At 44.9% G+C, this 12,754-nt stretch overlaps 1 protein-coding gene across 9 annotated transcripts in view; it reads left to right on the top strand.

Annotated features, from left to right (window-relative positions):
* Positions 1-12,754, top strand: part of ERI3 (ERI1 exoribonuclease family member 3) — a 133,698-nt gene that overhangs the window by 23,003 nt on the left and 97,941 nt on the right. For all 9 annotated transcript variants that reach the window (XM_012775946.3, XM_012775944.3, XM_012775941.3 and 6 more), the window contains one exon: positions 10,748-10,864. In XM_012775946.3, the coding sequence (XP_012631400.1) occupies positions 10,790-10,864 (75 nt within the window). In that variant the 5' untranslated portion in view covers positions 10,748-10,789. The remainder of the gene's footprint in view (positions 1-10,747; positions 10,865-12,754) is intronic.

Here is a 12,754-nt window from a genome sequence, read left to right as displayed (position 1 = left end):
CTCCTCCCCACCCCCATCTGTCTTGTTTTCCTCTCTCCTCTGTTGATTACATTTCTTCTGTAGACTGATCTCAGTTGCTTGACATGAGGAATCTGATATTAGAAGACCCTTTCTCCATCTCTGTGTCTCGTTGGGGAAAAGGATCTTGCATCATTTTGATTAAGATGCCATTGGGATGATTATTTTTTATCCTCTTATCCTGGGTGTTCACAATACTTAAAAAGCTCCCACAGTCTTGCATTTATGTGATGAGTTTTGAGCTCTAGCTGTGAAAATTGAGCCGTAGCCTAAAAGCCTGAGACGAGAGGGTTCCCAGATTGACACTAGGCCCCACAGGCTGGCAGGTCTACGGCAGAAGGGTAAGCAGGCTGGCACAGGGAGAAAGGGTCTTGTGTGCATCAAATGCTGCCACAGGCAAAGAAAGCCCTGTTAGGTGCTGGGAGAGTTAGAAAGGAGACTATGGAGGGAGAGACAGCATCAGGGAAGCTTTTATTCTGAAATAGAGGTGACTTGGAATGGGCTGCTGTTTTGGTCCTGTTCTGCATGTAGTTGGGCAGTGTGAGATCTTGAAGGTCTGTGGGCAGAAAAACAGATCTGTTGCAGTAGTGGATCTTTCTGTGGTAGTGCTGTGGTCAGTGCCTAGTCCTGGGGAGGCCATTCCAGCCTAGGGCTGATCTGAGGTTAGATGCTGGCAGAGGCACTTATTTGGAGATGCCGATGTTGCTGAAAGTAAAGAAGTGCGCAGATTCCATGGTAAGGTTGGGGACAAAGTTAGTGAACCAGAAAAGGAAATTTGAATGTACTGTTGAGAAGAGAAGAAATAGAAATAGAAATAGATGTTGCAAGCCAGAGTTCATGGGAACAGAGAGGAAGATGTTCCAAGGGGTTAAAAATGTATATAGGGCCGGGCGCGGTGGCTCACGCCTGTAATCCTAGCACTCTGGGAGGCCGAGGCGGGCCGATTGCTCAAGGTCAGGAGTTCAAAACCAGCCTGAGCAAGAGCGAGACCCCGTCTCTACTATAAATAGAAAGAAATTAATTGGCCAACTAATATATATATAAAATTAGCCGGGCATGGTGGCGCATGCCTGTAGTCCCAGCTACTCGGGAGGCTGAGGCAGCAGGATTGCTTCAGCCCAGGAGTTTGAGGTTGCTGTGAGCTAGGCTGACGCCACGGCACTCACTCTAGCCTGGGCAACAAAGCGAGACTCTGTCTCAAAAAAAAAAAAATGTATATAGGGAAACCGATTAGGACACATTACTTGAGAGAGATGTTAGTGGGCTGGACTAAGGTGATGATGGTGAGGATGGAGAGAAGTTATATGCTGTAACCCGTAGGTGTGCTGGGATAGAAACAAGCTTGAGAACCATGCTCTTAGTAGCTCATAACTCTTTTGGATACTGGTGGCCTCCTGGGCAGTCAGTGGTGCTAAGAGATTTGGTAAGGAGTGGAGAGTGGATTCTCTAGTAGTTGTAAGTGGGGTGCTCTGAGTTGAAGATCCATATAAGGAAGAACATAACAGGGAGAACTGAAATAGATGAGCTCCTTAGTAGTAATATAGGTAGTTCCTCTAAGATCTGTTTGATGCACTGTTTGGCCATTGGCCTAAGGGAGGGGAGGTAGGCAATGATAGTTAGGTAGATAAGATGGTAACTGGCTAGAAAGCTTGGAATCTTGCTCTCCAAGAGTGTGATAAAACTGAGAGCCATGATTTGAGATGGCAGTGTCTGCATATGGAGTCCAGGAACTATGTCTGCATTGTTCACAGGTATTTTTTCCAGCAGTAGCAACATTTGAAAGGCCAACTGTTCAACTGAAAGGGATTGGTAATTAATTGGGGATGGGGTAGGCAGGAGCTGATGAATGGGATAAAAGATGCTATTTTGATAAGGTCTGCTCTCACTGGAAAGGTAATGTGACTTAGAGAAACAATGTCAGGGGCAGGCCTGAAAGGAAGTTCACAGTGATGGTGTAGAATGTGGTGGTTGGTGATGCTGGTAAGGAGTCCCCAATTTGGTGCCTCAGGAGATGCAGGAATTTCTGTGATCCTGTTGCAGATTTGTGACCAGTATTAGAGAGGCCCTTCTCAGAACTGGAGGCAGGACTAGGTAAGCTCCTGGCTGTGTCTGCAATAGGAGAGGCATCCAGCCCTGTTTTCTGGTTCATATGGACAGAAGGAAGGTGTTTTTCTGGAGGGCTAAGAGAATAGTGTGCTGCACACTCTGAGGTAGCTGATTCCCTGGTCTTGACAACATTCCTAAGGGAAGCAGGCATATCTATGACAAGAGGACCTCTTGCTAGCTCCCTGACAGAGATGTGCCACCTTGCTCTATAAAGTTCTCATATGTGACAGGCCAGTGTTTCTGTCCTAGCTCTTGGCAGCAAGGAGGATGAAATGTCTGTTGGCAAGAGCCAGGGATGGTTAGCACATCTAAAGGGCTTGACCCAGGTGCTTAAAAGTGGGTCAAGTGAGGGTTTATTCTGAGAGGACAGCTGAGAGCCTTGGGCTCTGATTCTTACTTGATCAGTACCTCTGTGATAAGGAGTTAGTCACATCAATGTTCTAGACTATATTTCAGCTATGTAAAGGTGGTCTGAGACCCAGCTGCAGCGTTATCACCTGGGAGCTCAGCTTGTTAGGAGTACAGAATATCAGACAGGTCCCACCCCCGAGCTAAGTGGAACCTGAAATCTAACACGTTCTTAATCTGACAAGTTCTTCAGGTAATTTGAAGTCTGGGAAACACTGCTTTGCTTTAGTCTGGACCAGTGGTTCAAACTTCAGTGAGCATAGAGTCATTTGGAGGGCTTGTTAAAACAAAGGTTACTGGTCCCACACTCAGGGCTTTTGACTTAGAAAGTCTGGGGTAGAGGCCAGGAGTTTGCATTTCTAACAGGTTCCCAAGAGTTAGAATACTACTTGTGAGGGACTGTGGTTTGACAGCTGCCAAACTGACTGCCTTAGCCTTCTCATCTGTAAAATAGGAGAGTATTTCCTGCTTACAGAGATGTGGGATCAGATGAGCCCATGTGTGAGAAGAGTGTTCAGTGCATTGTGAGCAGGATGTCAGTCTGTATTGCTTTCTTACTGGTCAGTGAATTTTTAGAAATCTACTATCAGTCTAGCACCACTGTTTACCCATCCTGGCTTCTGGCCATGACTTGTGGACAGAAAACAGGGAATCTATGAACCACCCATGGGGATGCAGTCTTCCATGAAGAGATCAGCACTGCCTGTGGCTGTGGCTGGGATTCCTGAGCAAGTCCTCCTGAAGCCCAGCCAGCTTCTCTGGGCTCCTAGCCAAGTTGCCCGACCAGAACATTCAGTCTGCCTGCATGAGCATGGTCCTGTCTTGATCACCTGTTACTCCCATCTCCTCACCCCTAGCCAGTGCAGCTTTAGGGCAGTATTTAGACTGATTTGAAAAATGGTCTTTTTCTAACCAAGCCTCTAAATCGTCTTGTGATCCCTACGAAGTCATGTGACTTTTTCCTACCGTGTGGTTTGGCTACATGTACCCAAGTCTCAGAATGTGGACTTTGGACCCACAAAGTGAGGGGAGCTGAGGTAGAGGCTATTCTGATTAGAATCAATATAGCATAGTGGTTAAGAGCATGGACTCTAGAACTGGACTCTGGGTTTGAGTCTTGTCTCCACTACTTACTTGACAAGGCAGGGTTATGCCTCAGTTGCCTTATAGGCAAAGTGGGGTTAACAATAGTACCAATCTTATAGGACTGATGGGAGGATAAAATGAATTAATATAAGTCTTCAGAACAGTGCTTGGCATGCAATGGCTATATGTGTTAGCTCTTAATAGTAGAATTAGTACTGGTGTTATTCTGACCCATGGTCTCATAGGAAGCTACTGAGGTACAGAAGTGGCTGGGAGGCAGGCCCTGCTTCTCCTGGGAGCATACAGAGAAGGTTTAGGTCTTCTATCAACATAGTGGCTAAGGCCAGTGTATGATCTAGAGGGATTTTTTTCCCTCCACTGGAATGGCAAGTTGGGCTTGGCACCCTTCCACTAATATGCCCTCACTTAGTGCTGCCTCCAGGGGATCTCTCTAGCACACAACCTGAGATTTGTTTAAATTAATTTCATGACAAATATATGTATACAGGTAGCTACAAAGAAATCATTTGGTTGTTTGCTGCCCTGAAGGGTCAACTTCACAGAGGCCACAAATATCTGAAGTTATTTACAATTGAGTATGTAAAAATGTTTGAACTGTGGCTATTTCTGAGTCATGTGCACATAGGGGCAGACACAGGCGTACACATCCCTGTGTGAGAATATGGTTTCTATGAATTGGTCCCCTTCATTTATTGGTATTATGTTTTTTTGAAAAATTCAGATTTCAGTAAAGGTAAATTATAATTCACACTGTACCCCTACTGTCCTCAAATAAAAAATAGCAGCATCTATTTTCAGCCTCTTTCTACATTTTAATTGCTTTGGGGTCTATGAGGATGGGCGGAGGGGGGCATGCAGGTGAAAAATCAGCCTTTTAACGCTCTGATTTTTTTACCCTTCCTTGTCCTGAAACTTGGAGCATCAGCTCTCATCTGTCAAAGTGTAAATCAGCAATTAAAACCCAAACAGCCAAATGCCAAAGATGACCCGAAGCACAAAGCAACTGACAAACAAGTCCGGACAAATCGACGGGTAATTTATAAGCTTTGCCCTAAAATCTAATTATTTGGCAATTCGAATTTGCAGCCAGCCAGGGCTCGGCAATAAATTTAACCCGCCATAAATTATTTAGGAGCAGGCTGTGGTGTAAATCAAAACCACGAGTGTTTGTTTAAGAAATAAGCTCCTTGTGCATAAAATGTCTTTTTTTTTTTCCAAGGGAGAAACTGTTAAGCAAACCATGCCCCATTGCCCAGTGTAGCCCTCACTTCTTCCATCCAACTTCCTCTCTTTCCTGTGGCCAGGAGGCTCCTTGATCCTTGAAGAAAGGGCCTGCCTTTTCATGGGACTTCAATCTAAAACCAAGTATTTGGAAAAAAAAAACCCACGTTTGCCAGGGACTGCTTTTGTGGTGTGATGTTGCTTTTGTATTTTATCAAACTTTTCAGTGCAGGGGTACACACATTTTGGAATTTTCTTCAGAGGGTGGAAGGAAGGGATAGATTAGTTGTTACTGTCTCTGATTTGAAGGAGTGCTAGTTTCTTCTTCCTAAATTTAGAGGGGAAAGCCATGAAAAATGACCTGCTCATTCCTGTTTTTCAGATAGGACCATGGAAACATCAGCTCAGACAGAGGAGAATCTATGCTTAGGAAAAAAGGGCTAGGATGCTAGCTACACTATTAAACCCTCTGTTCCATTGTCATGAATTCTAAGAGTCTAACCTAAGTCGCTTCAGCTTAAAATCTTTTTGTTGTTGTTGCTGTCTTCAAAGATAATCTTGCCACTGCAGACGCTTTAGTCAAAGGGAGTTTGAATATCCTGAAAGTAATCTACACATTTATTTCTTGTATTCTACTCATTATGGGTGTGAAATTTCATTTGAAATGCTGTTGCAGTTTTTTTGTCCTTAGTTTATCAAGGAAATCACTGGGGGTTCCTAGCTGAGCAATTAGAAAGCAGATGGGTTTAAAACCTCTGTTCCAACTCACTTAAAAAGGGAAATGAACTAGGTGCAGTGGCTTCCCTGTAGTCTCAGCTACTCGGGAGGCTGAGGCAGGAGGTTCCCTTGAGCCCTGGAGTTCAAGGCTGTGGTGTGCTATGATCACACCTATAAATAGCCGCTGCACTCCAGCCTGGGCAAAACAGTGAGACCCTGTCTGGGGGGGGGGGGGAAGGTAAATTAATATAATATTTGGTTGATGTTTCCTTTTTATTTCTCTGTCTTTTCTCCCACCAAAAACAACAATAACAACAAAAAGATTTGCAGGGAGAGAGTAGGAATAATAGATTTGGAATCTTGGATACTTTGAAAAATCCAAATTCTGAGGCTTTTCTCTTTCGTTGTCAAGTTGTGGCCAATCCCCATCTACCATCAGCATACCAGTTTTTTTGATATATAATGCTTTGCCCTTGGACAATCCAATGGTGTAGGTATAGTTTGTGGATGGTATAGGATGACCAACTGTCTCAATTTTAGCATTGAAAGTCCTGTGTTCTGGGAAACTCTTGGTCCTGAGCAAATGGGGCAGTTGGTTACCCTCGGTAAAACTGGAATTTAGTAGCAGTTGAGGGAGGAAACCACTTAAAGATGAGAGAGTGGACCTAGTAGAAAGTGCTGTGGAGTGTTACAAGTCTGGGTTTGAATCCTAGCTACCGTCTTTGTCATCTTGCGCAGATCATTTCTCTTTTCTGATTCTGTGGAGAGTTCTGTGTTGGCAGTGTTTTCTTTTACAGCAAGGCCCTTTGCTTGTATCTTCCACTTATCAGCCCCTTTATATGTTTGCTCAACAAAAGTTGAGAGAGTGAGGACTGTGTGCCAGAATCAGAGCCAGGTTCTGGAGATGCAGGCTGAAGGCGTGTGGTTCCTGCGCCCAGTGCCGTCTGTCTCTGCACCATGAGGAAGGCTTTTCAGTAGCAATCCTCTAGAACTCTTCTGCCTGGACAGTCCACATTCACTGCTGTTATGAGAGCAGCCTCTCCTCCTAGGAGATGGTAGACTTAGTTTCCTACGGCTAGCCTTTCAGACTAAGAGAATCAGATCTTTCTTGATCCTTCAGGTTTCGAAAATTGCTCGTCCTCCTACTGTCTTTAAGGCTCCTTTTTCCCATTTGCAGTTCCAGCTCTGTCCTTTACTAGCAGTATAACTGTGAGCAAGTGATTTCTTTGGGCCTTAGTTTATTTGTGAAATAGGGATAATAATGATTCCCACCTCATGAGTTGTTAGGAGGATTAAATAAGATCATGCCTTATTAGCACTTAGTACAGTGTCTGCCACATAGTAAACAGTGAATGGAAGGAATAAAGCTATTCCATTTTCCATGTATCTTGGAGAGTGTTGGAGAACAGATCCTCTCCGCCCTTTGCCCAGACTTGAGCATTTCAGAGAGAGGAGCCACATCTCATTATATTCATCTGTGTGTCCACTGCTTATGCCTGGTAAATATTAATATGCCTCGTATTATTGGTTTATAACCTGATGATGGTGATGGTGATGATGATACAATCTATCTCCCAGGGTTAATAAGTGTAAAATAAGAAAATATGTGTGAAAGCATACTTTTGTAAATGGAAAAGCATGGTACTTTTTATGTCCCTCCACTAAAGTACTTATCAAAGCACACTGTTCATTATTTGTTCACCAATCTTTTCCACTAGTCTGTACATATCTCCAAACAGAGACTACATCTGATTGCTAAATTCCACTCCAACACCTTTATGGGATCCTATACAAAGTGGGCACTCAGGTAGTTTAATTGAATAGGAAAGGAATCACAAAGATATGATTAGGGGAAGGAAAGAGCGCTAAAAATACAAACTGGTTCTTCCTTCCTTCCTGGTGCTACCTTTACACTAAACTGTTACTAAAAACCCTCTTCCTAGGGGAAGGATAAGATTGGATGAGGGGAAAGGAGAAGGGCAGGAATAACAGTTTTATTATCTGAGCAACTGGACCTAGAAGCTGGCACTTGGACACATCTTCACAAATCCTTGGATTGGAGTTATGCCATCAACTTGTAGTTTTGGGGTTATGCCTCTGATCAGTATCAGCTAAGGACTGTCATAGTGTTTGGCATGCTTCATGTCCACTGGCTGCAGAGTTGTGCCAACTTGGTACAGATTGGGGCTCCTCTCCCATGACTGGGAGACTCCCATGACTGTTTGGGCCAGTATTTTGAGGTTTTGGACTTGCTGGGCGCTATGGGAAGGTGAGCAGTACCTAGGTGAGTTCCTCTGTGCTCTGACTTCCCAGAGGGTCTTCTATCAGAAGCTCTTCTTTTGCATCCTCAGTGGTTCACATGAATATGCCAGTGTGCAGGCTTCTTATTATAACAGTTCCTGATGCTCCTGAGGAAGGGCCCCTGTAAGATCACATTTTGAGATTGGCCCTTGAAAGTTCTTCTTGGTCCTGGGGAGAAGACCTGGCTGATGGGCTAGCAACAGCAGAGAGGTGTGTTTATGACAAGCCCAATCTGATGTGTCCTGAACCTTGAGTCCCCGGCCCCTAGGCATTTCGGGTATCTACCCCCTTTTTTTGCATGGAGCTGAGCTGGCCTGTTCTTCCTCTGGGGGCAGGGGTGGCACTGACTTTGAGCACTTAGGTTAGCTCCATTTCCCTATGGGTGAGGAAGCCAGTAGTAGGAAAATTTGAATATTGAGCTGCAGTGGGGAAACCCAAAGGCCAAGTTTGCAGAGAGGCTTCTGGGGATGCTGTCTTGGTGCTGGTCAGAGCAGCAGCTAAAGCATGTACTATTTTATAATAAATACTAATGAAATTCTAGATCTATAATAGCATTTCAGATATCTAAAACAAACCATGTGCTTGTAAAAAAGTGAAAAGAGATCAACTTTAAGCCATAAATTCTTGGTAATAGAGGGTTTTTTTCTATTTATGTTTGATAGATATTTTTGTTTCCAGAGGAATGTCAACTCCTAATTTCATAATGTATCATGGGCTTAAGAAAATTGAATTTAATAAAAGCCAAAGATGAATGGCATCCTTAAAGGTCCCAACACTTGTCTTTATTAGCAGGACAAACTGCAGGTCTCCAAACACTGCTTCTCTCCAAATGAAAGTTTAAATGAAAAGTACAGTTGTGTCACAGGTTAAATTTCATTGTGGGCCTAGCTAACATTGTTAGTGAGGAGCTGGCTGTATTTGTTTCCTTAGACGCCAGGGCAGCCAAACCCACCAGGCTACAGAGTTCTTTCTATTGGGGAAGTCTTTCTTCTACTTAGTGGGAGAGAAAGGATGTATCAGAAATTCAGGAGTCAGATGAGCCTGACTCAGATGAGCTGCACCTCAGAACTGGCTCTTGGAAATCTTGTATATCTCAGTTTTCAGGGGACCAATGCATATTTTGTGTGTATATGTGTTCAATTTTGATATTAAGGGCAAAACTCCCCTTTACTTGATCTGCTTTGTAATGCTTTGTGGGGAACAAAAGGTCCAGGGAATTGGGAGGGGAGGTGTCACATAGTCTAAGCAGCAGCCTAGGCCTCCTCTCTGTCTCCCCTCTGCCTCAGTCTTACAGCCATTGTGCCCTTTCTATGCCTGGGAATGAGCTCCTGTCAGCTTCCCCATCTTTGGGGATCAGCGCATGGAGACCAGGCAGCCAGAATCTTTGAATTTCTCTGGCATGAAATCTGACTTGATTTGGTTTTCAGTCCTGCTGTTGTGTTAGATCGCAATAGATGCTTTAAGAACAAGCCCAATATTAGTGAGTATGTTTTTTTTGGGGGGGTGATACCTAGCTTCCCTGGGACATCAAGGAGATAGACTATTTTCGTTCTATTGTCCCACCCATTCATTCACTAAGTGCAGTCAGGTGTTACCAGCTCTGTGTTGCTCCTCCAGGCAGTCTATGGAGAGAACCAGTTTGCCTTGATTTTAGTGATACTGGAAAGGTCCTCTCCAGAACTGAGACCTGGGGTAGGGATGCTGCTGGAGCTGACTCCTGGGGCCACTGAATGGGCAAAGCCCTCTTTCTTTCTCTGCAGTGAAGGCCCTTTCCACATGCTAATTTTACTGGGAGAATTTTGCTTTTATTTATTTATTTTTTTTATTATTTCCTATTTGTCTCTTCCAGATGTTTTCAGGGCAGTTTTTTTGTGTTGTAAACTAATTCCATTCATGTTTTAAAAATTTATGAAAGCGCTAATAAAAATGTCAAAGTGGTAAAAATGTTAGCTTTTCCTCTGCTTTGATTAAATTTTGCAAACTGTTTTTGAATATTAAAAAGCAATAATTTTTTTATTCTCTCTCCTTGCTTTCCCTCTTCTCTCTGGTGCACGCGTGCTCTCTCCTGCCCTCTCCCCCCTCTGGTGCGTTCCTCCCTTCCCAGGAGCGATGTATGAGGCGTGCTTCACAGCCAGCGTTCTGCAAGCCTGTTTGCACACCAGGACCTTGGTGCTGTGCATCTCTATTAAATAACGGAGACAAATTAATCTTAGAGACACCAAACAAATTGTCACTCCGCCTCCTTCTCTTCCATTATGTTTCAGTGGACTGGGAAGGGCTGGCTAAGCGACTGGGCTGAGGGGTAGGGGGAGGGGGAGGGTGTATAGCCTGAATGAAAGGTGAGGCACTGGCTCCTGTTACTCTTATTCAGTTTTCTCCTCTTTGGGATCCCCTTTGGCTTTATTTATTATGTATCTTTTTATAAAAAATAAACACTAATGAAGAAATTCACCAGCTCTATTTAAACTGAGGAAATCTGTGCGTTGGTCTGATGGCTAGTTGTCTGTACGGCTGAAGATCCAGACCCATTCAGGACAGGGACCTGGACAAGGGGAAGGGGAAGGTCTACGTTTAGGGGCTCAGGTGAGCAGGCCTCTGCTAGAGAACCAGCTGGAGAAACTAGAGCAGATTATACCACTGTCTTCCTTCCCTTTTCCAGAAACAGTGGGGATGGGGCTGTCTCTCATCCCTGGAACCTGGGAAGGTGCTAGCAATGGGAGGATTAGGATTACAACTGTGCTGGCACCATCTCACTCAATCTTGAGTTTAGCCAGGCTAATGAGGCCAAAACACTCATTGTTTCTTGACTTGTAGTTATTATTTCAAATGGTTGGTTAAAATAACTTATTTTTCCTTTCTGTGTCTCCAGGAAATCATCGAATTCCCTATCCTGAAGCTAAATGGCCGAACCATGGAGATTGAGTCTACCTTTCACATGTATGTCCAGCCCGTAGTCCATCCACAGCTTACCCCCTTCTGTACAGAGGTAAGGGCCCTGCAGGTGGGCAGCAAGGGCTGGGGGATCGTTGGTGCTCCATATAGGCCACCTAGGGAGAGCTTAGGTTTCATCAGTGGTCAAGGCACATTGGATACAGCAGTTGGTTTTTTATAAAGTCTGCCCTCTACTCGGGCCAGTGTGGTCACTGGGGACCCAGAGAGAGCAGTGGCACAATCTGCCCCAGTTTCCCCAACATTTTCCTTTTCTGTCATCCCTGTGCATCCTGGTGACTGAGCACTTGGAGTCCAGGAGCAAGATGGTATTTCTGGGGCTCATGCGCTTTCCAGTTCCAGACACCTGGAAGGAAGAGTTAATGTTCGGGCTTTCTTATCTTTCTGATACTGTTACTCTGTCCTTCTGTAAAGTGACCCTGTGTGAAGCATAGGTTGAGTTTGCGGGAAGCACATTCTGTCACCCAGGAAAGAGGAGGGCAGTCTGAGTGGAGCATGAGAACTGGCCAAGGCTGAAATGTTCTTATCCTAGGCTGGTACTGTACTCAGCCGCCTTGTCAGAAGGTTAGTGTTGACCCATTTTCCAGATTGTGAAACTGGGACTAATTGAGATATTGATGCTTGCTGGAAGCTCAAAGAGCTATTGACAGAGGGGAGGAGCCCTTGAGAGTCCTGACTCACAGGACTGTGTGGTCAAGAATGCGTGGGGATGAGAGGGATGAGACAACATGAAAGTTTCTGGAATCTTTTAAGAGTTTGGGGCTGAGGTACATTAGAGACTTTGTACCTTTCTTTTTTTTTGAGACAGAGTCTCACTTTGTTGCCCAGGCTAGAGTGAGTGCCATGGCGTCAGCCTAGCTCACAGCAACCTCAAACTCCTGGGCTCAGGCGATCCTCCTGTCTCAGTCTCCCGAGTAGCTGGGACTACAGGCATGCGCCACCATGCCCGGCTAATTTTTTCTATATATATTAGTTGGCCAATTAATTTCTTTCTATTTTTAGTAGAGACAGGGTCTTGCTCAGGCTGGTTTTGAACTCCTGACCTTGAGCAATCCACTCGCCTCAGCCTCCCAGAGTGCTAGGATTACAGGCATGAGCCACCGCGCCCGGCCCTTGTACGTTTCTTTAGAGACCTACCTTTTACATGGGAATGAAATAGGTGCAAAGAAGGTCTTGAGTAATCCCAAACCTCCTTTGTGTGGAAAAGGCTGGGGACAAGATTGCCTGACCCTGGTAGGAGGGCTCAGTGTGTGCTGAGGCTGACTTAGCCCAGATACAAGGTCTTGAGCGTTGCTCCTGGACTTGATGCTGGTGTTTGCCACCTGACCCAGGTGGGCCTTTTGTTGCAGGCATCCATCTGCTGAGGTGCCTGTCTCTTAAGCTGTTTGTTACTCCAACTAATGATGTTGAAGTTCTGGTTCCTTCCCTTGTGTATTGTTTTTTTTTCCCCTTTCCCTTGGGAATTACCTATACCACCAGGGGGCACTAATCTGTCCTTTCTACCCCTTTTGAAAAATCACCATTCTAATGATGAAAATCCCCTTCCTTATGGGAAGGGAAGGAAAAACTTCCTTCCTTTAAACCAGCCAGTTACCTGAGTCCTCCACTGGCCTGAAAGTCTAGTATCCTCTTGTCGTCCTCATCTTCCTCTCTGTGTATGGCCTGCCCCTTGGGGGCTCCAGCTCTGTGATGCTAGGCTGCCTGGCATAGACAGGGAGGCCCAAGCTTTGGAAATGTTGCTACCTGTTTAGGAGTGCAACGGAGTGCTGCTGGAGGTGGACCCTGGGCGGGAGTGGATGCTCGAGAATATCAGGAAAAGGGGATTTTCCCAGAGCAGGGCTGCTGCTGATTCTTTTTTGAGGAAGGGGAGGAGGGTTTGTGAGACTATGGTTAAAACTTTTTTTCTAGAAAGTTTCACTCAAGGACA

The sequence above is a fragment of the Microcebus murinus genome, chromosome 2 (assembly GCF_040939455.1).
Source record: "Microcebus murinus isolate Inina chromosome 2, M.murinus_Inina_mat1.0, whole genome shotgun sequence".
NCBI classification, from domain to species: Eukaryota; Metazoa; Chordata; class Mammalia; order Primates; family Cheirogaleidae; genus Microcebus; species Microcebus murinus.
The sequence above is the reverse complement of the archived record's forward strand: the minus strand, read 5'-3'. Positions and strand labels throughout refer to the sequence as shown.